We start from the raw sequence: 27,241 nt of genomic DNA, 5'->3' as shown, positions 1-27,241 counted from the left end.
GATGACTTGATTCAGCATAGCAGATCTGACAGAATAAATATAAACTATCTTCATTGTTTCCTCTCCCCACTCTCAAGTTCATAACGTTCTTAAATCATTTATGAAAATGGTACGCTAGGGGCAGCTAGATGGCGCAGTGGATAGAGTACTACTAGCTCTGAACTCAGGAGGACCTGAGTTCAAATCTGCTCTCAGGCACTTAACACTTCCTAGCTGTGTGACCCTTGGCAAGTCGCTTAACCCCAATTGCCTCAGCAAAAAAAAAAAAAGAAAAGAAAAGAAAATGGTACGCTAACTTGAAACTTGGTATGTTAAGATATTTTGCATTTCCAAAGGTGGTGCAATGGACAAAGCATTAGGCTTGGAGTCCAATAAGATCTGAGTTCAAATCCAACCTAAGACAGTTACTAGCTGTGTGGCCTTGAGCAAGTCACTTAGCTTGCCTCAGTTTCCTCATCTGTAAAATGAGATGGGAAAGGAAATGGCAAACCACCTTAGTATCTTTGCCAAAAAAAAAAAAAGGACCACAAAGTATCATATACAACTAAACAATAACAAATATAATTGCTACACTTAATTGCTTGTGTCATAAATTGTCCAATCATTCGCTAGTCTCTAGGTATATTTTCCTATTTGCTTCTAGGTTTTAAAAAAAGCTACAAGTAATGCAGGTTATTTTGTTTAGATGAACCGAAGGGGATGTACAACTTCGTAACCACACTTGGGCAATTCCTGACAACTCTTTAAAAGTGTTACCGCTATGTACAACATCTTACGTAAACACCCTAGGGGGAGCCCTGGCATTCTGTGAATGCACACGAGAAACTGCGCCATCCCTGCTCGTGTTTGGGAGCACCAAAGAATGCGTGAGAAACATGAGTGAGACGCGGGCGCACTGCAGGCGCGGGGGACACGGGCAGCGGACGGACCATGGCCAGTCTGGCAGAATCCTCCTGGGCACTAATGGGCGGATAAAGCTGAAAAGAAGGGTGGGGGAGGGTTGTTTAAAAGAGCCAAATAGAGCGGTTTAATGATTCAAATGATCCATAGGGAGCTCGCGCGCGGCCTTATCCAAGTCACAGCAAGCGCACTTCGGGATGTCAGAAAGGCGAAAACACCTGAGACCACAACAACAACACCCCTGGCACCTGGCTGCGTGAGAGGCAATGCGCACGCGCCCTCCAGCCTGACCACGCCCGCTGACGTCATGCACCGCTCGTGCTCCGGTGTGGCCGCACACTCGCCATGATGGCCTCTGGCGGCTTCTGGCTGACCCGGGGGTTGCTGGCGGGGCTGCGGCGGCCGACGCTCGTCGTGCGCGCGGCCTGCGCCGCCACGAACCTCTGCCGCCCTCCCCCGCCCTTTTCTGGGTCCCCCCGTGGACGCCCGCTGAGCCTGTCAGCGGCCGCCATAGTGGACGCGGCGCCCCGCCCCCTGCAGCCCTATCTGCGCCTAATGCGACTTGACAAACCCATTGGTGAGCCCGGGGGCGGGACGGGCGCGCGGGTGGGAGCTATGATTGGGTAATCCCTGCTGGAGTGGCACAGTTTGACGGCAAGAGGTGGAGCGAAGGGAGTGAGCCTAACGTGGAGTGGAAAGCAGTGTGGAAAACTGTTTTTTAAATTTAGGAAATAGACCAGAGCTGAAGATTTAGGGATTGAAGGGAAGACCTGGGAGGCGGAAGGAAACCTCCACCCCCATCCTCACTTTCACAGATCTGTCAGTCTGCCGAGGATTTAAAAACGGTAGCAAAAATGTGGCAACTCCCTTTAGTGAAATTTACCTTCAGGAGAAGGGATAATATATAAATAAATCTGTAATAGGCCTTTTCTTGTGGTGCAAGAATGAGAAAATTACCAAACAAAAGTTTTGTACTTGGCTGGATTAGGAAAGGTTTATCAGAAGAAGGGTGGGTGGATTAGGAATGGCCTCGAGGAAGAAATTGTCGCGTTGGAGTTGCGTTTTAAGGGAGGAGAAGGAATTCCTCTGGCTAAGAGAAGTAAGAGCTTTATGGGTTTAATGAATGTGGAGATTTCTGGTTGAATTGGTTCCGTGTGGGAGGGGCTGCCATTAGTTTCAGGTGAATTTCTGTGGTGCCACAAAAGTGGATTTAACTTTCAGGTCGAATTAACTGTATGGGTCTGAAAAGCTGAGGGAAACCGGATCAGCAAGTGTAAGAACAGATGTATATTTACTGAGGCATTTACTGTCTAGGCCTTGGGTTCTAATAACCAGGCCTTAACCAGATAGACAGCTGGACCTGGAGTCAGGAAGACCTGAGATGAAATTCAGTTTTTAGGCATTTACTAGGTTTGTGACCACACAAATCGTTGTTGTTATTCAGTGATGTCTCACTCCTCAGTGACCTCTTTTGGAGTTTTCTTGGCAAAGATACTGAAGTGATTTGTTATTTCCTTTCATTTTACAGTTGAGGAAAGTGAGGCAAACAGGATTAAGTGACTTGTCCAAGGCCACACAGTAAGTCAGAGGTCAGATTTGAATTTAGCAAGAGAGCCCTCCTAATTCCAAGCCCAGAGTTCTATCTACTGCACTATCTAGCTGCCAATCTGGGCAAGTCACTACATCTCTGTTTGCCTCATTTTTCTCATCTGTAAAATGGAGATAATAATAGTACCTACCTCCCAGGACAGTGTTGAGGATAAAATGAGATATTTTAAAAGCTATTTGTAAACCTTAAGGCAATATACAAATACAAAGGGTTCAGCTTTTATTATTATGGAGACCTGGAATAGGGCTAGGTTAAATGCATTAAAAACAGCTTTTTAGTGAATGCTATAAACACGTATTGAAAAGGAAATAAATAGCTTTTTAGCTCTTACAAATATCCTAATTTCCATGTGCTATTTTTGTGATTTATCTGGATATAACCTCATAGGAGGAAAACTGCACCTGTAAATAAATATGCTTGCTAAGTGTTAGTTAGCAAACATGGGTGGCAAACTCTGGTCAAATGGGTGTCTCAAAATAAATCTATCATTTATGTGTGTAGGAATTGTGGACTCTGTGGAATGTATTCCATTAATGGAAAAAGTCTGGAGAAATCTACAAATCCAGAGGGGTTGGTCTTCTGTCCAACTGGGGAGAAATCCATTGGACCATATAATAGCCATTCTTAATTGCTATTAAAAATCTAATTGCTGAATTGATTAGAGAAAAATTGAATGTAACCTTGATATATGGACAGAGAGCCAATTAACTGATGGCATTTTGATGGTCCATTTGAAAGTGGAAGATGGTGATGCTTTTCCTGTAGCAGTGCAGAGAGTTGTGAGAATCCCCTTCTTTGGTTGGAGGCACAGGTCCAACATGAAAAGAATTCATGAACCTCAAAAGTTTGAATGGCAAAAGGGAAGTTTATTGGCTTTGCTTTGCTAGAAAGGCAGATTTCTGAGTGCAAAGTCCTGTTAGGAAAATAAAGATTAGCACTGAGAAGAGAATGTCTTCATAGCAGGCAAGAGTCCTGGTAGGCAGCTATGCCAAGAGGAGAGGTCCCTTGGCAAAAGCATAATTCCTACTTTGGACTTCTGCAAAGATTTGGTGTTTAGAATTATACTTTATAGAAGGCTAAGACTTCCAGTTGAAAAGAGAACCAATGCCAGGCCTAGATACTTATCTTGAAGTTTCAAACTATTCAGTATCAGACCAAGATCTTCCAATTGAATGAAAATGACTTTGAAGGCTTTTTCCCAGAATTTGAAATTTCCTGACTGGGGATCTGGCTACCCAAAAGATCAATGAAGGGGTGATTTGCCTTAGAAAAGGCTTAGTCTGTAAAATATTCCTTCTCCTAGACTCTCTGGAATCTGGGAGACCCCAAATCAAAAGGGACACAATTTCAGAATGATTATTTTACAGATTAAAGGGGACACAGTTTCACCTCCATCAAAATGACTTCAGAAGACGGTTCAAATTTGATTGTCTGCTTTAGGAAATGTGAGCTGTTTGAGATGAGGTTCAGGGAGAGAGTAGGGAATAGATTAAGGATAGCTCCCTCTGAAACTACATCTCACGAAGAGGCAAAGGAAACCTATCTTATCTGAGGGGAAAGAAGGAAGGGGGATGAACATAGTGTGAATCTTACTCTCATCAGAACTGGCTCAAAGAGAAAATATTAGACATATTTGATTTACATAGAAACTTCTCCCACCTCATTGAAAAGTGGGAGGGGAAAAGTGAAAAGGGAAGAGATAGGCTAAATAGAAGGGAATACAGAAATAGTAAGGGAAAGGTTTAAGAAAAGGAGAGGGGCTTTTAGGAGAAGAGAGGGATTCTAAAGAGGGAGAGCTGCATGAGCATGAGGCAAGTGATGCTCATAAGTTTAATACTGGGGAGGGGGGTAAGGGGAAAAGGAAAGAGAAAAGCATAATTTGGGGATAATAAGATGGCAGGAAATACAGAATTAGTACTTTTAACCATAAATATGAATGGGTTAAATTCCCCCATAAAGCAGAAGTGGATAGCAGACTGGATTAAAAGGATGCTCCTTCTGATATTAGCCTTCCAGTGCCTTGACCCAGATCCTCCCTGCCTGGATGTAAGGCATGGTCTCTCTGATACCAAACAGACCATAATGGTGCTTCCTTTCCAGGCTATCAGCCCTTTAGGATGAGGCCTTGTCTAATAAGGAGTTAGTCTTCTTATTATTAAAACATGGATTAAAACATAGAAATGATAAGAAGGAGGTTGACAGCCAGCCCCTCCACCTCCACCAACTGATTTATATTCTGAGTTTATAAAATTTAAAGAATATTAGAGTCAAATTTCCCAAATCCATTTTTTTTTTTTTTTACCATTAGATCAAAAGGGTTCAAGACACATCAAGCCTGAGTGACAATTCCTTGGATGGGAGATAGGGTTTAGACATTTAGAGATTTATTAGACACAGGAAATCAGGTGACCATCATCTATGTTGGCCCCACTCTGTCCAGGCTTGCTGGACAGAGTGTGTAGGCACTGAGAAGAGAGAAGAGAAAGGGCGGGACAAGAGACGCGTAGAATGGAGACAAGACAGGCTTTCTGATCAAGTTTCGTTTATTGTGGACAAAAGTATAAGTATTTATGGTTGTAAGGGGGTGGGGGTCGTGCTAACTTGTAATGGGCTGAGGCTTGAGTTGATGCACTGAGGTCCCAAGAACATGAGACTAAATAGTAATTGGACCATACTCTATTAATATATATGCTTGGAGAAAAAGAAAGGAGGACTGAAATTGGTATCCCACACCTACTATTTATAAACTGTATGATTTGAAGCAAGCTACCATTCACCGACCTTTCTGGATCCAAGAAATTGTCCAGGGAGTGAGGATGCAGGTATCAAAGAAAGAGAAAATCAAAAAGGAACAAAAAACAACAACATTAAGAAGAGAAACAGAAAAGAAGAATGTGGAACTCAAATCCATGAACCAGGCCCTGAACTCATTGTGTAAAGAAGGGGCTGCTAGGTGGTGCAGTGGATAGAGCATCAGCCCTGAAGTCAGGAGGATTTGAGTTGAAAAGCCATCTCAATGGCAATGCAAGCAGTCTCTCCTTCCCCTTCCTTTTCCACTCCCCTGCCTCCACCCACCAAAATTGTCATTTCCTATACAACACATCAGGACTTGCACAAAGAGTGGGCGGGGCCATTCTTTCTCCAAGCTTATATATTAATAGAGTATGGTCCAATTACTATTTAGCCTCACGTGCTTGGGACCTCAGTGCATCAACTCAAGCCTCAGCCCATTACACCAACTCAGTACAGAGGGGACCCTAGACAAAGGATTTGTTTTCTGCGGAAAGAGGAATTGATCAGGGGCCTTTGATGATGTACGAAGCTCCAGGAGGCGTCTAGATGTCTGTTTATTCAAGGTTAGAGTAGTTTCAGGAATGTGGCTTTATCACCTGTAGATTAGTGCTGGCTCCCCACACACTCAAGTGAGCCAGGCACCTCTAAAGAGATGGGAGGTTTGAGGTGAGCTACAGCCTAAAGGACAAAGATCACCATCTGGGCAAAAGTAGAAGGCTATCATAAAAAAACCTAAATTGCTAATGAGGTTGGATTTGTTGGATTGAGGGGGGCAAAATACTTCTCGTTTAGGTTATTGCATCCTAGGCCATTATAATTCTCTGGAACCCCCTGGATTTGCCTAGATGGTCCCACATAGTAAGGATCAGGCAGTGTCATATTTTGGGGGGGTCCCAGGGCACAGAAAGGTGTCAAGTCTGGGCTAATGGACACCAGCAGTTTCTACCAAGATTCATTGATGTCCCTAAAAGTGATATGTGCATTGAACCTCTTTTCCATTCTAATTCAGACTGTTAGAATGTAGTGAGCCACATGTGGACCATAAATTTTAATAAAAGCACATATAATTATGAGATGTAATAAAGGATACGCATTTTAAGGTTAAAAATATTTAGATATCTAAATATTAAAATCATTTAGATAAAATGGCTACTCTCCCTCCCTATCCATTTATCATGTCAACCTGCAATGGTAGATAAGCAAAGTGTTGTCACTGGGCAGTAAGATCTCCATCTCCCTTAGATTAAATTTTCATATGCCTCAGGAGACAAGGAAAACAAACCAGTCATGACCTTGAAAATATCTTCTCTGCCCCCTACAAGGTAAAGGAATCCAACGTCCAAAAAACAGATACCCTTCCTACCAGCTTCACCACTTGTTATCTTTGGTTAATTGGATGCCTCCTCCAGAAGACGTGTACATTTGAGATGGCCCTGGTATGTGGTTTGTTTAGGTTTTACCCAGTATGAGAGTCAATTCCCCCATTGCTCCTAGTCCCTGCCCTCCTTTTATTGTGTCTTTGGAGAGTGGAGAACTGGGTCAGTCTTCTGATAGGATGAGTTTGGGGCTATGTAGATGGCCTCATAGGCCTCATAGGACAGCCTCATAGGCTTGTCCTGTTGGGGAAAGGAAGAAAGTCATCATTTATACAGATTCTTAGACTTTTGTTATAGGCCTTACTAAGTGTTTGGGATACTAGAAGCTTAACAGTTTGGTCATTAAGATGATCCTAACATGGAAGCAGAATCAGTGGTAGACCTTTGTTGATACAGGCATCTAGGTTTTATAATCAGATGGACTGTCACTACATCTTTTAATATCAGCATAATCTTTTAGCCAAATGGAATAATGTTGTAGAAAGACTCCTCCCTTCTGGTACTCCCTTCATTTTCTCTGATCAAGGGATCCATTGTGCCTCCAGGATTGTGCAAGATTGGGTTAAATTCCATAATACCATATGGTGTTTTTGTTTTGTTTATCATTTTCAAGCAGTGGGCCTCATTTAGCTTTTCAAAATCCAGCTTTTGGTGTGTATCCTTCCATTTGCTAAATGGGCTCATTTTCTTCTGGATGAAGCATCTATATGTATTCATCCTTAGCTTAGTGAATGGGGTCATTTTTACAGTTCAGTGCTTTTTTAACATCACTTGAGTTGAGGAGACTTTAAAATGAGAGTACATTATTCATTCTAACACCAGAATGACATCAAAAAATTTGTTTTTTCTCTAGTCTGGCTCTTTCTGAAGCCAATGAGCCTGATGCTGAAAACACTAGATGCAGATGGTACCTTTTACCACTTCATCCCCCAGCAAAAATTCAGAAAATTGCCCATCAATCTCAAGTGTACATTTCCCCAGGATAGTAAATAGATAAATCATCTGGGTGAATAAATCATCTCCCTGGAAACTAGTTGGAGTTTGGGCAACAGTGACAGGAAAATGGACCTTGATCTTTGAGAAGTATAAGTAACTACATAACCTGGGTAAAGAACAAATTAGGTAGAGGAGGGTTGATCCTTCTTTCTAGCCCATATTTTAAAATGGAGAGACAGGCAGTAAGATGGCCCTACCCCCAGGGGAACATAAATATCATTTAACTATAGTCCAAGAAGTTTGGTTTCAGTTGCCTAGGAATGGATGTCTCCTTGACAGAGAGAGTTGGTAGCCAGAGGACTGGGAAATAGGCACTGGATGGCAAAGCCAGGGTTCTCAGCTGACAGGACAAGTTAATTTCACGGCTCCCAGGTACAGCTCTGTGGAAGTTTGGGACTAGAGATGTCCTAAGTTCTTCAGGGTCTGGTGCCGAGGTTTCTGTTCCTAGCTGTCCTCTTAGTGCTCTTCTCTCAGCCTTTGCCTGCATCCTGAATCTGGCCTAGGATGGGAGAGGTTCCACAAGATTCTGGATGGGCGTGGGTGTGTGCCCTGTGATTGCTGAGAATGCCTTGAAGGTATTCCTTATGGATGTTTTATCTGTTAGTCCACAGAGCTGATTACCTAATTATCTAATTACCATTAGGCATAAATTATGTCTCATTTGTGCTATGACAGGGCTTCCTAAGTGTGACTCTTTCTGGCCAGCCAGGCCTTAAGCTTAGGAGTCATTTAGTCACAGCCCCGAGCCATAGAAACCCAGAACTATGACAGATTAAATATATTAGGATCTGTTTGGGGGGTAAATTCTAGATCAACAAGCCTCAAAGTGGGAGTGTTTATGGCCTATCTGAGGGACTTTCCATCCCCCTGTGGGCTGTTGTGGTTGACAGCTCTGCAGCACTGTGTGTGTGTGTTGGGGGGGGAGGAGGGAAGAGGGGGAATCGGGAGAGTGGCCCTTTGCCGAAGGTTTGTATTTATGGGTTTTAAGACATCTACTTCACAGACTCTGTCTCCATCGCTCTCCCATTTGGTTCCATGGCATATTCTCAGTCTGTTCTGGCCGTTTCATTTTACCCTGATGAAGACTTTGGTGACGCCGCATTTCTCATGGGAAGGCCGTTGGCAGGGCTCTGCTGGGAACTGGGTCTGTTCTTTCAGAGGCTAGGATCTTACCTGGACAGTTTGCCATAAAGTTTCTTGGACCCTCGGCTCATTTCCTACAGTGCTTTTGTCTGACCTTCCAGCATGGATTTATTATAGATGAGTGAAATGATTGGGACATTTATTAGGTGCTCTGTATATGCAAAGAACTCTTGTTAAGCATTGGAGATAGAGAGATGAATTAGACAGGCCCTGCTCTCAAGGAGCTCCCATTCTAATGGGGGAGACAACCTTTAATAACAATGATGTTCAGTTGTTTGAGACTCTTCATGACCCCATTTGGGGTTTTCTTGTCAGGTACTGGAGTGAATGTCTATTTTCTTCTCCACTTCATTTTACTTTACACTTTATGTCTTGGAATGCCATTGTAATAGCGAGGCCCATAGGGACTGGTTGCCTATAATTTCCCGATTAAATCCTGGCCCTTCTTTCATCATGTTGGATGACTTAAGAGACATCTCAAGACTACAGGTCTGTCCGTGTCAGTCTCTGATTTGGCCCTGTGCCCAGATTTTTTTATTTTTGTTTATTTATTTATGCTGAGGCAATTGGGGTTAAGTGACTATCTAGGAAGTATTAAGTGTCTGAGGTCAAATTTGAACTCAGAACCTCCTGACTTCAGGGCTGATGCTCTATCCACTGCACCACCTAGCTGTCTCTTTGTGCCCAGATTTTTTTAAATGGTCTGTGCTTGAATTGATAAGATACAGTGCTTCCCCATGCTCCACTGGTCTATAAAAACTGAATATGAGGACAGACTAATTAATTGTGAATTCAATCATGCCATCCATATAGAAAAAACCTGAGTTTTCAAAGAATGCTTTTTGTCTGGCTTGTGATTTGCAGTTAAGATGGGCAACCTATAGGGCTCACCAGTGAGTATACATAACTTGGAAAGGCACTCTCAAATGGTTGGCCCTAGAATTAAATAGAAGAGAGGAGGAGGAGAGCACACTGGACTGCCTTTGGAAAAATGCGGTGCTCTTTTAACATCTCTGAACCAGTATTCTGCCCCCACCGTTGTATGTCTGGAAGTTATAGAGCACTACAGTCTTTGAAGAATTAAAAATGAATAGTACCCAGAAGGCACTGGAGAGGCACATAATAGATGTGATTAGGGCACACTACCTAGCAAATTTGGAATTAGGAAACAGAACCAGAGTAAAGGATGTCAAAGGCGATGGACTGATCACATTCTGAGAGAAAGTTTCATTTTTTAAATGTCATTTGGTGCTGCTCATTTCTAGCACCTGTTTTTTTCTCCCCAGAGAAAATTCTCATAATAGTGCTTCTCTGTACTCTAAAGACTTTGAATTCTCTCTTTTCTAATTGTTAATCTATATTTTGCATCATATTGTTCACTTTCCTGCTCCATGCTCACCTTTGCATTAAAAAGTATCAGAGCATATCTGTTAGAATTCCAGCTCCATCCCTCAAGTGAAATTGTTCTCTCCAAAGTTACTGGTGATCTCTCAATTTCTAAATCAGACGGCCTTTTCTCAGTATTTATCCCCTTCCCCCTTTGAAGGACTGGGCACTGTGAACCACCTTCTTCTCAGGCATATCTCCTTTCTCAAGGTATTCAGGTTCTCTCCTGGTTCTCCTTTTCATATTGGCCACTCTTTCTCCCGTTCCTTTGCTGGTTCACTATCCTTCCTCCTACCATGTAAAATGTTTGCATCCAAATCTGTGAATCCACAGGGGAGAGTTCCTTTGGAATACCCTAGTCCAAGATGCAAATGGTAGACTAAGGAGACAAAGATCAGAGCACAATCCATTCCTTAACGAGGCTGGCCAATAAATGGAGTCAATGATTGCTTAATAGAGACCCACGGGAGGGAGAGCAGGGTCTTATTTGGTGATTAGCAGGAGGATGGGACAAAACCTCTGGCAATATGGGTATCTTTTTATAGATCAAAAAGGGGGGGGGAGCCACCTCTCTGACATCAGTGTGATATTAGTTTCTTTGGGCCACCCCTTCCAAAACTTCCAGTCACAAACAAGACAAGGTAAGACATTCTCCATTGATGGACCTTTCATAAGAAGATAGGATAAGTGTCATCCCAGCTCCTTACCATTATACTTTGGAAGATGGGAATAGTTCTCAAGTGATAGGATCAGTCTGCAAGCCATGGGATTAGTCTAGACAATTTAGATTGATGACACTGACCTTTAGGTAACCTTCAGATTGCCTCATAATGTGGATGAAGTTACAAAGGTAGATATTCAAGTTTTAATACAATAGTGAAAGTACTAATTATGAGATAAGAATTGAACTGTGACCTGAATTTACTTGAATCATAAGAATAGCATTGTGATCCAAATGATGAGTTTACTTGAGCAAAACTTACAGGAGATGAATTAAAAAACTTAGCTTGACTGAGTCTTAATAGAATTAAAAATCAATTTTATTTAATTGTTTTTATTTAATTTTTTTTTAATTTTAAACTTAAATACAGGATAAGAAAAAAAATGCCATGTACATAGCAGAACATGAGGATTCAAAATATAAAGCAATAAATTTCCCAGAAAAGTTATATAATTAATACTACACATTGTGTTTAGAGCTCTCCATTTTTCTTTAGTTCTCTGCTATGCATTTTTTTACTTTTTTTTTCTCCTTCCTCCTCCCTCAAAGCTACAATTAAGCAAGAGTATGTATGTGTGTGTGTGTGTGTGTATATATATATATATATATATATATATATATATATCTCCATGTGTAAATATATACCTTGCTCTCTTATTTCTTTCTGAATTTAGAAGACTTTTATACACACACACACACATATATATAATATATACATACATGCATGTATATATGCATACATACATATACACACACATGTGCCTTCCTTTTAAGCTACGCAGATTAAAATTACAATCATAAAAGAACTGATAATATTTTCATATATAAAATGCAAATGATTTGACCTTGAGTCCATTATAATTGGGCCTCAGTGTTTACCTTATAGTTTTCCTTGATGTTATATGTTGAATTTTTCCTGTTCTGCTGGAACACAATATATCTAAAATTCTTTCAGTTCATTAAATGTCCTTTTTACTCCTACCCCCCATTCAGTATTAGAGTTAACTTCTAGCTAAATTATCCTTAGTCATAACCTCAGTTCTTTTGCTCAATGATATATGGTATTACATAACTTAAATTTAGTCTTAATAGCTGCTAGGTCTTTTTAATCCTTATTGTAGTTCCAAGACATTTAAATTATTTTTTCTTCTTGTTTCCAATATTTTCTTTTTAACCTGGGTACTGTGAAATTTGGCAATAATAGTCCTGATGGGGGTGAACTCTGAAACTTTGTCCCCTTTAATCTGTAAAAAAAAAAAAAAAGGGAGATTCGGGGTCTCAGACTCTGAAAAGTCTTGGGAAAAAGCATACTTCCCCAGACAAGCCTTTTCCAAATTAAGCTGTGGCATTCAATTGGAGATCTTGGTCAAATCACCCTTCATTGATCTTTGGGGGTATTGATCCTCTTCAGGAAATTCCAGGCTCTGGGAAAAAACCTTCAAAATTATTTTATTCAGTGGCTTAAAACTCCCAAGATAAGTATCTAGGCTTGGGGGCATTGACTCTCTTTTCCATTGGAACCAAGTCTCAGAATGTCAATAAAAGACAATTTTGAACTTCAAATCTCTGCAGAAGTCCGAAGTAGGATTATGCTTTGCCAAGGAACCTCTCTTCTTGGCACAGCTACCTACCAGGACTCTTGTCCGCTGTGAAGACATTCTCTTCTCAGTGATAACCTTTGTTATTTCTCTGACAGGATCTCTTGCCACTGAGGAGTCTGTCTTCCTAACAAAGCTCCTCAGCCCCTCTGCCCCCAGCATCTCTTTTTGTTGGTTCTGCAGAGGTGCTTGCACTTCCCTGGGGCTGCACCTCTGGTCCTTTCTGGGGTCTTCTCAGGTTATCTTGGAAGAACAACTCTGTTGACTTTTGTTTATTTCCATTGCTCTACATTCCCTCTGTGGCAATGGTCTGTCTTTTTCCTGTGGAGGAAATTTGAAGAACCCAAAGGTTTCTGACCTACTCTACCTCTCCCAGAATCCTCCCCAGAAATCAGTTTTCAATTCCCTACTCTTTGTCTAGTGGATCGCTGTAGATCATTTAGAAGCCTGACTGTTCCCATCCAGGAGAAATTCGTTTGGGTCAGTGGCTATTGACCTGCCTGCACTTATCTGGCACTATTTGCAACATTAGGGAGGCTGAGTTAAAAGCCAGCCCTCTCGATTCAACAGTGAGATGACAGGCCAGTTCCAATGATCTTGTGATGAAGAAAGCCATCTACACCCAGAGAGAGCACTGTGGGAACTGAGTGCGGATCATAACATAATATTTTCACTTCTGTTGTTGTTTGCTTGCATTTTTGTTTTCTTTCTCAGATTTTTTTTTTATCTGATTTTTCTTGTGTAGCAAGATAATTGTATAAATATGTATACATATATTGGCTTTAACAAATTTTTTCTTAACATGTTTAACATATATTGGATTACTTACCATCTAGGAAAGGAGTTCGGGGAAGGGAGGGAAAAATTTGGAAGGTTTTGCAAGGATCAATGTTGAAAAATTATCTATACATATGTTTGGAAAATAAAAACCTGTGATAAAAAAAATAAAATAAAATCCAGCCCCAGACACTTAGTAGCTGTGTGAACTTGGGCATGTCACTTAGCCTATATTTATCTTAGTTTCCTCAACTGTAAAAATGGGGATCATAACAGCACCTACCAAATTTGGGACACAAAGTTTTGCAAGGGTGAATATTGAAAATTATCCATGCTTATGTTTTACCTTATAGGATTAGAGATTGTGAGATTCAAGTGAGATAATATTTATAAAAAGCACTTAGCCTAGTGCCTACATATAATAGGTGGTAAAATAAATGTTTATTCACTTCTCTTCCCCTTGTACAACTGTCACAATCACCAACTAAACATTTCAAACTCATGTTTCCTAATCATTTTCACCCCACATATTCAAAACAGAACTTATTCCCCACTAATCCATTCTTTTCTGAACTTCCTTATTTTTGTCACAGATACCATTTCATTCTCTCATGTTCACAACCTCACCATTATCCTTGATACTTCGTTGACAAAATTTTGTTTTTTTTTACTTCTGTAATATATCTCACATCATACCCTATGTTTTCCCTATTCACAACACAGCCACCCTAGTTCAGCCCTTTCTTATGTTTTTTTTTTTCCCCTTCCTCAGCAGAACACAAAAGGAGGATTGTATGTGGAACTGCCTTTCATCTTGCTTTATTTTTTTAAAGGATAATAATAGATTCTGTATTACTTTCTAAACTTTCCTTCTTGTCCATACCTCCTTTTAAACTTTGAAATTCCTTCTCTTCTCAGAGCATCTTAAAAAATGTTTTGATGATGCTCTATCTTGGGAGGCATCATTATTGCTCATTCTTCCCTTCCCCCCTATTGTGGGGGAAAAACTTTGTCACAAATAGATCTAATGAAGCAAAACAAATCCATACACTGACCATGTCGAAAAGTGAATATCTCTTTCAGCCCCTTGAGTCAGCAACATGATGGTCCTCCAGTTTTTGGTTATTGAAAGGCCACAAACACAATTTATTGATTATTGCTAGCCTGACTAATAAATCGACCATGTTCTGACCATTGTATCTCAGTTTAATTTTCAAATGAAACATTCCTCAATAATATCCTCCCTCTTAACTACCTCCCTTTCAAAAAAAAAATTCAGCAGTATTTTATTTTTCCAATTACATGTAAAGCATATTTTCTGCATTCATTTTTGTAAGAGTTTAAGTTCCAATTTTTTTTTTCCTTCCTTACTTTCTCCCTATCAAGAAAACAAGCAATCTGGTATAGGTTATATATACATATTTACATATTCATCATATGCTATGAAAGAAAAATCGGAACAAAAGGGAAAATAACACAGGAAATAAAAAGCAATTTTTAAAAATAAAGGTAAAAATGGTATGCTTCAATTCACATTCAATCACTATAGTTTTCTCTCTGGATATAGATGGCATTTTTCATCCATGTCTACTGGAATTGTCTTAGATCATTGTATTGTGAGAAGAGTTAAGTCTGTCATAGGTGATCATCACATGATCTTACTGTTGCTATGTATGATGCTCTCCTGTTCTGTTTGCTTCATTTAGCATCAGTTCAGGAAGTTTCCCCAGGCCTCTTTGAAATCATCCTACTGATCGTTTCTTATAGAACAATAATATTCCATAACATTCATATATCATAACTTATTCAGCCATTCTCTAACTGACTGGCATCCACAAGGTTTCCAGTTCCTTGCCACTACAAAAATGGCTGCTACATTTTTGTGGGGCCTTTCGCCTCTTATGATCTTTTTGGAAAAAAGGCCTAGTAGAGACACTGCTAGATCAAAGGATATGCAGATTTTTATAACTCTTTAAGCATAGTTCCAAATTATTTTTCAAGAATGGGTGGATCAGTTCCCACATCCCTTCCAACATTTATCCTTATCTTTTCCTGCCACCTTAGCCAATCTGATAAATGTGAGGTAGTACCTCAAAGTTGTTTTAATTGCATTTCTCTAATCAAAAGAGATACAGAGTATTTTTTTTATATGACTATAAATGGCTTTAATTTCTTTATCTGAAAATTGTCTGTTCATATCCTTAACCATTTATCAATTGTGGAATTACTGTTATTCTTATAAACTCAAGTCAGTTTTCCATATATTTCAGAAATGATGCCTTTATCAGAAACATTGGCTGTAAAAAATGTTTTCCAGGTTTCTGCTTCATGGATAATAGAATTTTAACCCAGTTCCTCTCACTTCAGACCAAGCATCCCACAGAATATTGGGGGTTTGTTCCTCTTGTCTGATCAAACCAACTCTACTGTCCCAGGACAACCTGGGAACCATAGTCCCACTGGATCCAACTTTTAAAAAAATCATTCTATTTAATTTATAAATAAGAATAGAAACTTTGATTCTGTTCCTCAAGAGGATGTTCACTTATTGGCCACTGGGTAAGGATTTTATTTTTACAGTACCAAGAGCTAAGTTAATGTTTAGAGACAGGCTCCAAACTGCAGTTCATACTTAGCACTGCCAAAGTCCTCACAGAAAAGAAAAGTAGGAAAAGTTATAGTATATTCATTATCATGACCTGCGGGCCAACACAGAAAGTTTAAGGTAACTCCTCAGTTTCTCCATGAACTTTTCAGTCCTCGGGTTTCACTATACCAAGCCTCTTATAGATATTAGTTAACAAGCCTTTATTAAATGCCTTCTCTTCCAGGCAGTGTACTGACAAAAGTTTTAAAAAGTAATAAAATAAAAGCAATTAAGATGTTAATTCTTAATATCAACACACTTTGCCTCTGATTGTAGACTTCTGGTAATGCAAAATTCAGAGCCTGGCCAGTCAGCAAGCATTTATTTATCAAATGCCTCCTGTGTGCTGGACTCTGCTAAGTGCTTGGATATAAAAAAATAAAATAAAATAAAAAAGGAAAAAGACAGTCCCTGCTTGTTAGAAAGTTGTTTTCCATTCTTGAACTGAAATCCTCCTCCTTGAACTTTCCACCTTCAGTTCTACTTCTATTCTGTGGAACCCAAGCTCCCTCCTTTTTTGCAGAATCCCTCAAATGAGAAAGAGGCAGAAAGAGAAAGTCTTAGAAATTGTTATTTGTGGAGAAATAGTGAAGGGGTTGAGAAGGGAAGGAGAGGTTGTGATCTGTCTCAGTAAAGGCTACCCTGGGCTGAGCTAAAGGTGAAAACCTGCAGATCCACCAAATTCTGGTGGCTGTGAGGGCCTGGGAACAGATTGTCATTCAGAAAGGCTCACCTCTGTAAGGCTAATCAGCAGAAAATAATTTCTTTCTAAATTACAGCACCTTATGAAACTTTACCTAAGGCCTAGAGGGCATGTGGGGAGCTGCACCCACCCTGATTCAAGCACAAATGATTTGAAAATTTGAATGTGAGCATATTTGACATATGTTGGATGGCTTTCTGTCTCTGGGAGGGGCTGGAGGGCGAAAAAATTTGGAATTTGTAGAGGTGACTGTTGAAAACTATGCATATATTTTGAAAATAAAAATAAAAAAGAAAATCTTGAATAAGAATTTGTATATATGTTATCACCTTACTAAATTCTAAGCTCCTCTAGGACACAAATTGGATCCTATTTGTATCCCAGACTCTTAGCACTGAGCCTGACCTATAATCAGTAATTATTTAATTTAATTTAATGATAGGGTTGATTTGAGATTATAAGTCTAGAAATCCTATGCTGTCTTATCTTTGCATTATACATATAGTTGGACCTGGGACATCGTTGCTCACTTCTGATCTGGATGGCTCCTTCTCTTTGTTGCTTATTTATTATCTGTGCACATCTCACTTCAAACTTGGAATCATGGTGAGCTAACCAGATGTCACTTCTGGGCCTCTGTATCTTTGTCTTCTGCTCAATCCTCATTATCTTTGACTTCCCAGTAATATTTGATATTGCTGAATATTTTCTTCTTAATTTTCTCTACTCCTTTGCCTTCTTTGACACTGTCTCCAGCTTTTCTTGCAAAAGTACCATACTTTAAAAATCTCTACGGGTGATATGCCAAAAGACCACAAGGTGGAGATAGATTCTATGAAAGAAAACCTTGTAATTTGGACATTGAGATAGGGACTTATATTTTTCCAGAATGTGAAACTAGGACGTTATATGATAAAATATGGAGAAAGAGCATTTCACACATGCATACAATTCTAAAATGTAGGTAGCAATTAAAACTCTTATAAATTATTCATTAAAAAAACAATTAGAGCTTTATATCTGGTTAAATTCTCTATTTTCAAATTTTATTTCATTTTAAATTTATGGAATAAAACAAATATTTCCATAATATTGCATAATAAAAAATCATTGCACATAAAAAAGCAAATCTATTATGTGAAGCTTACTATTCCTTTTAAATATATAATAAAGTTGTCATTAGAAATTTCTTTCTTATTCTTCTCACCCTCAGAGATGGCTACCATTAGACACAAATAGGGGTGTATATGTGTGTATGTGTACACACATTTATCAGTTATTTCTTTGGTTGCAGATGCTGTCTTTGTATATCTTTTGTTGTTAATTTGGGCATTTTTAATAGTCAAAAATGACTTATTTGCTCAAAGTCATTCTCTCTTTTTTTTTTTTTTTCAAAAAATTAATGTTACTGGCATATAGGAGATATGTCTAAAAAAATAGAAAACCAAAAAAAAAAAACCCATTTGTGTCAAAAAGGAAATTATTAACAACAATTAAAATAGACCTTTCCTTATTTTGATAAAACAGTATCTGTCTAAAGCCACGAGCTGGCATTCTTTCTTTCTTTCTTTCTTTTTTTGGCTGAGGCAATTGGGATTAAGTGACCTGCCCAGGGTCACACAGCTAGGAAGTGTTAAGTGTCTGAGGTCAGATTTGAACTCAGATCCTCCTGACTTTAGGAATGGTGCTCTATCCACTGTACCACCTAGCTACCTTACTATTATTTCTAATTGGAAGAAAGAGTTAAAGCTTTGATGTCAATTGTCACTGGTATTAGTTGATACATTACTAAAAATTCTTCTACCACCATACTGGAGAAAGTTCTCACAATAGTGAAACCACAATCAATGCAAAATATCAGAATAATGTAATTATTTACTTTAATTACAATTTTTGCCTCTCTAATTTGTTTTAGGAACCTGGTTGTTGTATTTGCCATGTACCTGGAGTATTGGCTTGGCAGCAGAGCCAGGCTGTTTTCCAGACTGGTATATGTTGTCCCTTTTTGGCACTGGAGCTATTCTGATGCGGGGAGCCGGCTGTACAATTAATGATATGTGGGATCAGGACTATGATAAAAAGGTAAAAAAAAAGTCTTCTAGTTCATTTAATTTATAGATCAAGTTATCAAGGAATTTATTCATGTAGAATATTCAGTAATGCTATAATTACAGAATGATTTCAGAACTCCAGCTGTGCATGAAAACGGAAACACATAAGTGAAATATTTAAAAACATCTTTTCCTTCTCTGTAATCTGATAGAAAGTCAGCCAAAGTGTGTTTTCTTTTTTCTAAAAATGTGCAAATTCAGAAAAAGATCATTGTTTTGATGTATTTTTTAATGTGGAAATTCAAAAACTAGTCATAGTGAATTTTATTACTTTTCCCCAACATGCTTTTATTTTTGACTTGGCAGATCTCTCCAAATCTTCAAGCTTTTTGGCTTTTAAAAAAAAGTGCTGAGTATGGAACAGCTTTATCTGTGAATACCTTTATTTATACCTTTTCTTGTATAAATTTTGACTATTTTAAATTCCTATTGAAAAGTATGGCTTCTTTTTCTATTTAAAATTATTTCTTTTAAATGTCTTGCATTTCCTTCACAAGAGGCATCAAGGTTTATTAAAACATAGGATCATAAAAATTAGAGTTTGAAGGGATTTTGCTATTTGAGTTGGTTTTGATTTCAGATTTTAAAGACATTAACGTACTTTTAGGTGATCTTGACTAATACAATTGTAAAATCACAAAACCATATTATAATATTTTCTTTGATTTTTGTAAACCTGTAAGTGTTCATAATTAAATTGGGAAGAATTGAATTTTGTGTTCTTATGGAAGAGCAAAACTATTAATTTGTATATTTTTGCCCATAAGACAGCCGTGTCTATGTATCTTTTTCTCTGCAGGACTTTATTGTCAATCTTTTGTTAATCTTATCTTACAAATATCAACAAGTCTGACCATTTCCATGTACGATAAAAAAAAGGAGATGGTATATGAAATCACAAATCTGTTTGTTTCTATACAAAGAATTATTTTGTTAATTTGAGAATTGGAAGGGACCTCAGTGCCCATTTGGGCCAACCCATACACTTTAACATGTCTGAGAAGTGGTCATCCAGTCTCTGCCAGAAGACCCTTAAGGAAGAGGTGCTGCCTCTTGAGACAAGCTACTCATCTTTTAAGAGACAAGCTACTCATCTTTTAAGCAGCTCTGTGTAGGAGGTATTTGTAGGCATTGACTTCCACCCAATGTTCCTGCTTCTTTCCTGTAGGGCTAAGCTGAGCTAAACTAATCCCTCCTTCCTGGATCAGCTGTCATGTCCCCATGACTTGTCTCTTCCCCACACTAAACATTCCTAGCTTTTTAATTGGTTCTTGTAAGTCCCTTCACCACCCTGGCTGCCCTTCTCTGGCCACATTCTCCAGCTTATCAGGGTCCTTCCTTAGCAGTGGGGCTTAGGACTGAACATAGTGTTCCTTTGAATTCATTGTCCAGGTAAAATCCAATGAGATGACCACCTCCCCATTCCAGTGGCCATACCCTTGCCAGTGCAGCCCAAAGTTGTGTTCAGTGCTTTGGCTGCCATATCACATTGTTAACTCCTATTGAGTTTGGAGACTGCTAACCCCCTTTCAAAACAACTGCTTTCTATCTGTGTCTCCCCATCTTATATTTGTTAGGGATTTTTTGTGTGTGTACTTAGGTGTAAGACTTTATACTGATTTCTATTTAATTTCATCTTATTGGATGCAGCCCAGTGCTGTAACCTTTCAGGATCTTTTTGGGGTCTTGACTCTATTATCCACTGTGTTAAATCTCCCTTACAAGTACAATGGACAATGGACATACTATTCATGCCTTTATTTGTTTTGTTAATAAAATGGTAAAACAACACAGAGATCCTCCTGCCACATTCTATAATTCAATCAGTACTGGATTTATCGGATTATATTATATACTAATCTCGAGTTATCAGCAAAACTCCCCCATGCATCCCAAACAAGATGAAAATGTAATTGGGAAATGTTTCACAAAATAAATAAAAATACAGTGCAACCTAGATAATGTTAATTTGTGGTGTTCTAAGTCAGCATGAGAACTGAAGAAATCTCTTTCTATTTGAGTTTGACACTACCAGTGTGATCCATATCTCTGCATCTTCCCCAAAAGGATAGTTGGAGAAACTTTACTAAAAGCTTTGCTAAAATCTAAGTAAATTAAATACCTAGCATTTCCCTCATCTTTGAGTTTTGTTATGCTGTCAAGAAGGAAATGAGATTAGTTTAGCATGACTTGTTCTTGATGAAGCCATTTTGGCCCTTTGTAATCACTTTCTAGATATCTCTATAATGATCCTTTTTCAAATCTTTCCAGAAATTGAAATCAAGTTTCTTGGCCTCTAGTTTTCAGTCTCTGTTTTCTTCTTTTTTGGGAAATCAGGACATTTGCTCTTTCTGCTCTCATGATACCCCTCCCATTTTCCATTTCAAATATCACTGACAGTGACTTTGCACTCCCATGTCACAGTTCTTTCAAGGCCTGAACCAGATGACTTAGCCTCTCCTCCAGTTACCTAACTTATAGGATAAGTTATCCTATTATTCATTTTTGTTCTGTCATTCCTAGTGTCAAGACCTTTCTCCTTTGTAGAGAAAACAAACAAAGCAATAGTCAATCAACTCTGCCTTCTCTTTTGCCAGATACCATCCTATGCACCCCAAGTAACAGTCCAGTTTCTTCTTTAATCCTCCCCTTTTCTCCCAGTATAACTGAAAAAGCCCTTTTTGACATACTGAGCTTCGCTCAGCAACCTCACCACATTTTGACCTTTAGCATTCCCATCATTCTTTTTACAGGATCATGCCATGTTCTCATGTTCCTAGCCTTTTGTCTATTCTCTCTTTTTAAAATCTCAGTTGGGGGGTAGCTAGATGGATAGAGCATCAACCCTGAAGTCAGGAGGACTTGATTCCAAATCTGGCCTCAGGCACTTTACACTTACTAGCTGTTGTGACCCTGGGTAAGTCATTTAACCCCAATTGCCTTGCCCCCCCCCAAAAAAAATTTAAGTTAATTGGTGCATTCACATGAGTGTCTTCAGACAAATTCTATTTTTCCTCTTCATTAAATCATTTCTCTTTTATGTTCATTCTTGAGGATCATTCATCTCTTCTGATATTGCTTTTCCCCAAACCATTTTTTTCCATATCCTTCCTTAGAATCCAATAAAATCTACTTTCCCAAAATATAGCGTGTCAGCTTATGTCCAGTTTTTCCCTCCTTTATCATAAATCCTAGGATGAAGTGGTCATTTCCTTCCAAGGTTCTCATTATTTCCAACTTAGGAACAAGCTTCTTTCAGTTTGTAGTGAGAATCAGATTCAGCATAGAATAGTCCTTTATTGGCTTCTCTACATTAGAAAGCAAAAATTCACATTAGGGTGTATATTTGTTTTTCATGGACTTTATCCATATCGACATGACTATTGTATAAATATTAACACTATAAATGTTGAGATATGTATGTAAAGTGTAGTTTCTATTTGGTTTTCATTTTCAGATCTATCTTTTTAATGGTATAAAAATCTGAGCAAAAATTTTTTTCCCTTTTGAACTTAGCTAGAGCTACATATCACAGAAGTCATACTTAAAGACATGATTATTATTATTATTACTTCCTGTTTCTATGTTAAAGGTTTAACACAAGGACAAGACAAAGGATCTGTTTTTGACATTTGATCCAAGAGGGTCATTATGACTGACCAACTTTAGATAAACTGTTTGCTAACTCAGAAAAGAAAGTGAGCCACTGGTGATATTGTCATGGATTCATTCTGTGTCTTTGGTTACATTGGGAAGAATAATTTAAATTTTTTCATTTTGTAGGAGAAAAACAGGCTAAATTTTGTCTCTTTTTACATTTACAGTCACTTTGCAACTATTTCCTGGGTATAGATTTGGGTTGTTATATTTAGACTTTGTCAGAGATTATCTCCAGGTGGGCTTATAGAAATCCTCCTGCTGCCTATATCTTTCTCACTCTCCTTTGTCCTTGTAGGAGTCATTATTATAATGCTAGTTTTCTGCATGCCTGGCTCCAAAATCTAATGGGTATGATAGCAGTTTATTCTCAATTTTATGTATATTCCCAATTTCTAAATCCAAATCTCCCCAGTATCCTTAACCCACTTCCTTTCTGTCCCTTGGTTTAGAGTGAGCGTCTAAAGTACAATTTTATCTTTAAAAAGGGAGGAATGGAGGACTGTTTATTTTATTTTATTTTATTTTATTTTTTAATGGACTTTATTTTTTGATGTTTCCTAATTGTGTTTTCTCCAAGCTTATTCAAATCTGAATTACTGGTTCTTGGCCATTTCTCAAGTATTTGCATGAGGCTTTTAGTAAAGAATCTGATTTTTCTGTGTGAAGGTTACAAGAACAGCAAATCGACCAATAGCTGCTGGAGATATTTCAACTTTTCAATCTTTGGTTTTCCTTGGAGGACAGCTGAGCTTGGCACTGTGTGTACTCCTGTGTCTGAATTATTACAGGTACATTTCATATGCTTTTTCTATTATGAATGAAAAATTCATCATTTTAAATTTGAAAAACAGTGACATAAAACTGGTTTATTTCTGTCCCTAACTGTGCTTATTGGCCACATGGCCAGTGTACAGATATTATTATTCTCCCTGAAAATGACGTCAGGTAAAGTGAGAGGTGAACTCATGATATTTCATAGTCTTTGTGGTTATTTGATATAGTTAGAAATGCTTGCTATAGCAATTAGATAAAAAAAAGCGAGGGAGAGAGAGACAGAGCAAGAGGGAAAAAGAAGAAAGGAAGAAAAGAAGGAAAAAAGGAAGGAGGGAAAGAGAGAGAGACAGAGACAGAGAGATAGAGAGAGAAAAAAACCATTAATTAATTAAATAACTATAGGACACATAAAGTCCCCAGAAGTTAACCTACCAAACATACTCAGGACTTACAGTAATATAACTACCATGCAACCTTTGCAGAAACAAATGAAAACTTATAATTGAAGAGCTAGTTATTCTTCATTATTGGACCATGCCAATATAATAAAAATAATACCACCTAAATTTATGTACAGTTTTAATGATGTACAAATGAAACTTCAAAGATAATGTTTAAAGAACTGATAGAAACACAATTGATCTCAAGGAATAGCTCCATGATGTATGTGTATCCATTCCCTATAAATCTTAGAGTTTTGTCAGAAATATTCTGTAAAAATTTTTCCCATTCAACAGATTTTCTTCTTATTTAGGTTGTATTGATTTTGTTCTTACAAAAGTTTTTTTTTTTAATTTTATGTAATTGAAAGTATCTATTTTATCTTTTATGTCACTTTTATCCTTTGTTTTGAAGAAAATTCATGTGCTTGGGGTAACTCAAAATACTGCAATGTAAATTTTGGTGTCCTCCTTGTGGTGTAATGACTATCCATAAAACTTCTTTTATGAACATAGCTTTTCTATTAAACAGATGCTTTAATTGCTAAGCCACGTTGTTCCATGCTATGCTTTAGTGAGCATGACATCTCAAGCAAAATAATCAGCCTGCTGGGTAATTCTCTGCTTATAAGATGTTTCACTGCTCCAGCTGGAATTATCCTCAACAACTACTGTAGTATCCATTGCCTCCATATTTCAAGTTTAGCTTGATAGAGTCCTGACATCTGTCTTTTGATCTCTCTCTCCTGTTGTCTTCCTGGGTTCTCTTTGCAAATGACTACATCTTTCCTTGTGGCTAATGATTCAATGCTCATTCATTGTTCATAAATGTGAATTACATTTTTCCCACAATCATTATATCTTTCCAATATTTTACAGATTTCCCTATTCAAAATGAACAACAATCTCATAACTTCAAGAAAAAGTAATTATGTCATTAACTTTTTGTCTTAGAGACTTAACTTAGCCATAAATTGTCCCATATGAAAGGATAGTACTAAAGGATGGGATTACAATTTTTTCTGATTTCTACAATGATTTCTGATGTCTTAGAATGTGACTTTCATTTGCATGACTATTCTGGTTCTGTTTCCTTTTTCTCTGTATCAGTCTTTCTGAACCATTTTTAATAAGAAAGTACCTTTTACATATTTTATTTATAGTAACTATCCTTGAAAAGTAAACAGAAGGAGACAATCATTTGATTGTCTCTCTTTTTTTCTAATAGGGTGAGGCTGAAGCAAAGAATTTTAGTGACTTGATTTGTCTCTTTGTTAAGGATTGACTGCAGAGACAGAACTTAGGTCTTGACCCAATTTCCTTACATGAATGAGAGAGCTACTTGCTTTCAACAATGACAAAAAAAAAGGATAAATCCAAAGGAATCATTTTTGTGGTACATTTGAGAAAACAGCCTTTTTGTCTACATGACCTGCAGGATGTTCATCAACAAAATGAAAATAATATTTTGTTAAGTGCTTTCTGGATCATTAACATCCCCCATAAACTGGGGATTTTTTTTTTAATTCAGGGACTTCTTTGTAGGCAAATAAAGCCATGTGTGAACTCCTCAGAATCATGTTTTTAAAGGCAAAAAAAAAAAACACATAGGATGACAGAGGAAATCAAATGAACATAGAGATATCATTTTTCCCCATCTAGGTTCACAGATTCCTTGAAATCTGTCTGTGATTTCCTGGATGATCTGTGGTCCCCAGCTAAGAATCCTTGCTATGATATTATAATAACAATAATAGCTAATATTTTACATAGTGCCTACTACATGCCACACTCTGTGCTAAGTATTTTATAAATATTATATATTATGATCTTAAAACAACCAGTAGGAGAAAAATGGTTTTATTATCCTCATTTTGTAATTTAGGAAACTGAGGAAGGCACAAGTTGAGTGATGCATGCAAGGTCACTCAGAATATAAGTGTCTGATGCAGGATTTGAACTCAGTTCTTTCCCAATCTAGACCCCGTGCTCTAAGAACTATTCCACTAGCTGCCTATATAGAGATGTCTTCCTTTTGATTCCTCTTTAATGATCTCTCAGTTACTATAAATTTGAGTTGGTTTATATTCAGCCAGGGTGAATAAATGAAAAAAAAAAGGACTTTTTGGTTTTCAGACTCTTTAGTGGCATTTTCTGTCACTTCCAGTGCTCCAAGAAAATTTGGGAACAGGAAGAACACTTCAGATGCTTGAAAATCAGATTTTAAAAGGAAATTTTTGTGTGTTATCTCATGATTGCTACTCTTACTACCTATAAATTCATTATAATATTTATCAGTTTTTAAGAAGTTGTATCAGATGATACTTATTTGACTTTCTTTAATTTTCTTTTCATTTCAGTATAGCACTGGGAGCAGCATCATTGTCTCTGGTGGTCATTTATCCTCTGATGAAAAGAATTACTTATTGGCCACAGTTAGCATTGGGTGAGCTTAAAGTTACTGTTATTACCCATTGTCTTTTAAAAATGTTTTATTGGTGCTCTTTCCTTCCTTCCCTTTTCTTTCTTCTTCCCTTTTCTTTCCTTCTTTTTTCCCCCTTTCCTCCTTCTTTCTTCCTTTCTTTTCCTTTTTTCTTCTCTTTTCTTCTTTTCCTCCTCTTTCCTCTCTCTGTCTCTGTCTCTTTCTATCCCTCTGTCTCTCTCTCCCCTTTTCTTCCTTCCTTCTTTCTACACAAACTACTAATTCACTCCCAAACCTACAAGTAGAAGCCTTCCCTCATAAAGAGCAGTTGTAGTTGAGTAAAACCTATCAGTACTTTGGCCACATCTGAAAACGTAAATCATTCTGCCCCTTTAGTCTTCTTCCTCCTGAATACGAGTTGGTTCACATGTTTCATCACTTATCTTCTGAATTCTTCACTAGTTATTGTGTAGGTCTGAGTTCTATAGACTTTCAGAGTTGCTTTCCTTCACATTATGGTGGTCCTCTTGTAAATTGTTTTTCTAATTTTGCTTATTTCTGTATCTGTTCATATAACTCTTTCAAGCTTTTGCTGTGTCCACTATTTTTGTCATTTCTTAAGCACATCTTACATAGGATCCTAAAGTCATAGATTTAATTAGAGCTGGAAGAGACCTAAAGGCCATCTAGTCCTACCCTTCATTATATATATGAAGAAACTGAGCCCTAGAGAAGCCCACTCAAGTGATAAGTGACATAGGCAGGATTTGAATCCAGATCCTCTGATTCTGTTGTTTGTTTGTCTCAATATTCCATGCTAGAATTTACAATGAATCCAAAGATAAGAAAATTGCCCTAAACTAAAGCCAAAGTATTTTTTAAACATAAGGATTTTTGTTTGTTTGTTTTGAAAGAGTGATTTATAAGATTTGTTAAGTAATTAAAAACACCCCAGGATTCTTAATCTTATTTTCTCAAATTTGGGTGCACCAATGGTTAGGGATTTTTGACTTAGGAGTATATGAACTTGTTGGTTTTTTAATGTTTACAGTTTGATAAATGTATTTCAGTGTAATTGGTTTATTTTGTAATGCAAAATATATTTTAATTTATTACTTAAAAACATTATTCTGAGCACCAGCTCTGAAGTTAGGAGGACCTGAGTTCAAATGTGGTTTCAGACAT

The 27,241-nt window shown here is 37.8% G+C and overlaps 1 protein-coding gene across 1 annotated transcript in view; it reads left to right on the top strand.

Annotated features, from left to right (window-relative positions):
* Positions 1–813: 813 nt before the first annotated feature.
* The window catches only part of COQ2 (coenzyme Q2, polyprenyltransferase), a 39,656-nt gene continuing 13,228 nt past the window's right edge, over positions 814–27,241 (top strand). The window contains exons 1-4 of the mRNA XM_051964509.1: positions 814–1,477; positions 18,565–18,731; positions 23,087–23,208; positions 25,995–26,080. Coding sequence (XP_051820469.1) covers positions 1,246–1,477; positions 18,565–18,731; positions 23,087–23,208; positions 25,995–26,080 — 607 coding nt within the window. The 5' untranslated portion in view covers positions 814–1,245. The remainder of the gene's footprint in view (positions 1,478–18,564; positions 18,732–23,086; positions 23,209–25,994; positions 26,081–27,241) is intronic.

Source organism: Antechinus flavipes, chromosome 6 (assembly GCF_016432865.1).
Source record: "Antechinus flavipes isolate AdamAnt ecotype Samford, QLD, Australia chromosome 6, AdamAnt_v2, whole genome shotgun sequence".
NCBI classification, from domain to species: domain Eukaryota; kingdom Metazoa; phylum Chordata; class Mammalia; order Dasyuromorphia; family Dasyuridae; genus Antechinus; species Antechinus flavipes.
The sequence above is the reverse complement of the archived record's forward strand: the minus strand, read 5'-3'. Positions and strand labels throughout refer to the sequence as shown.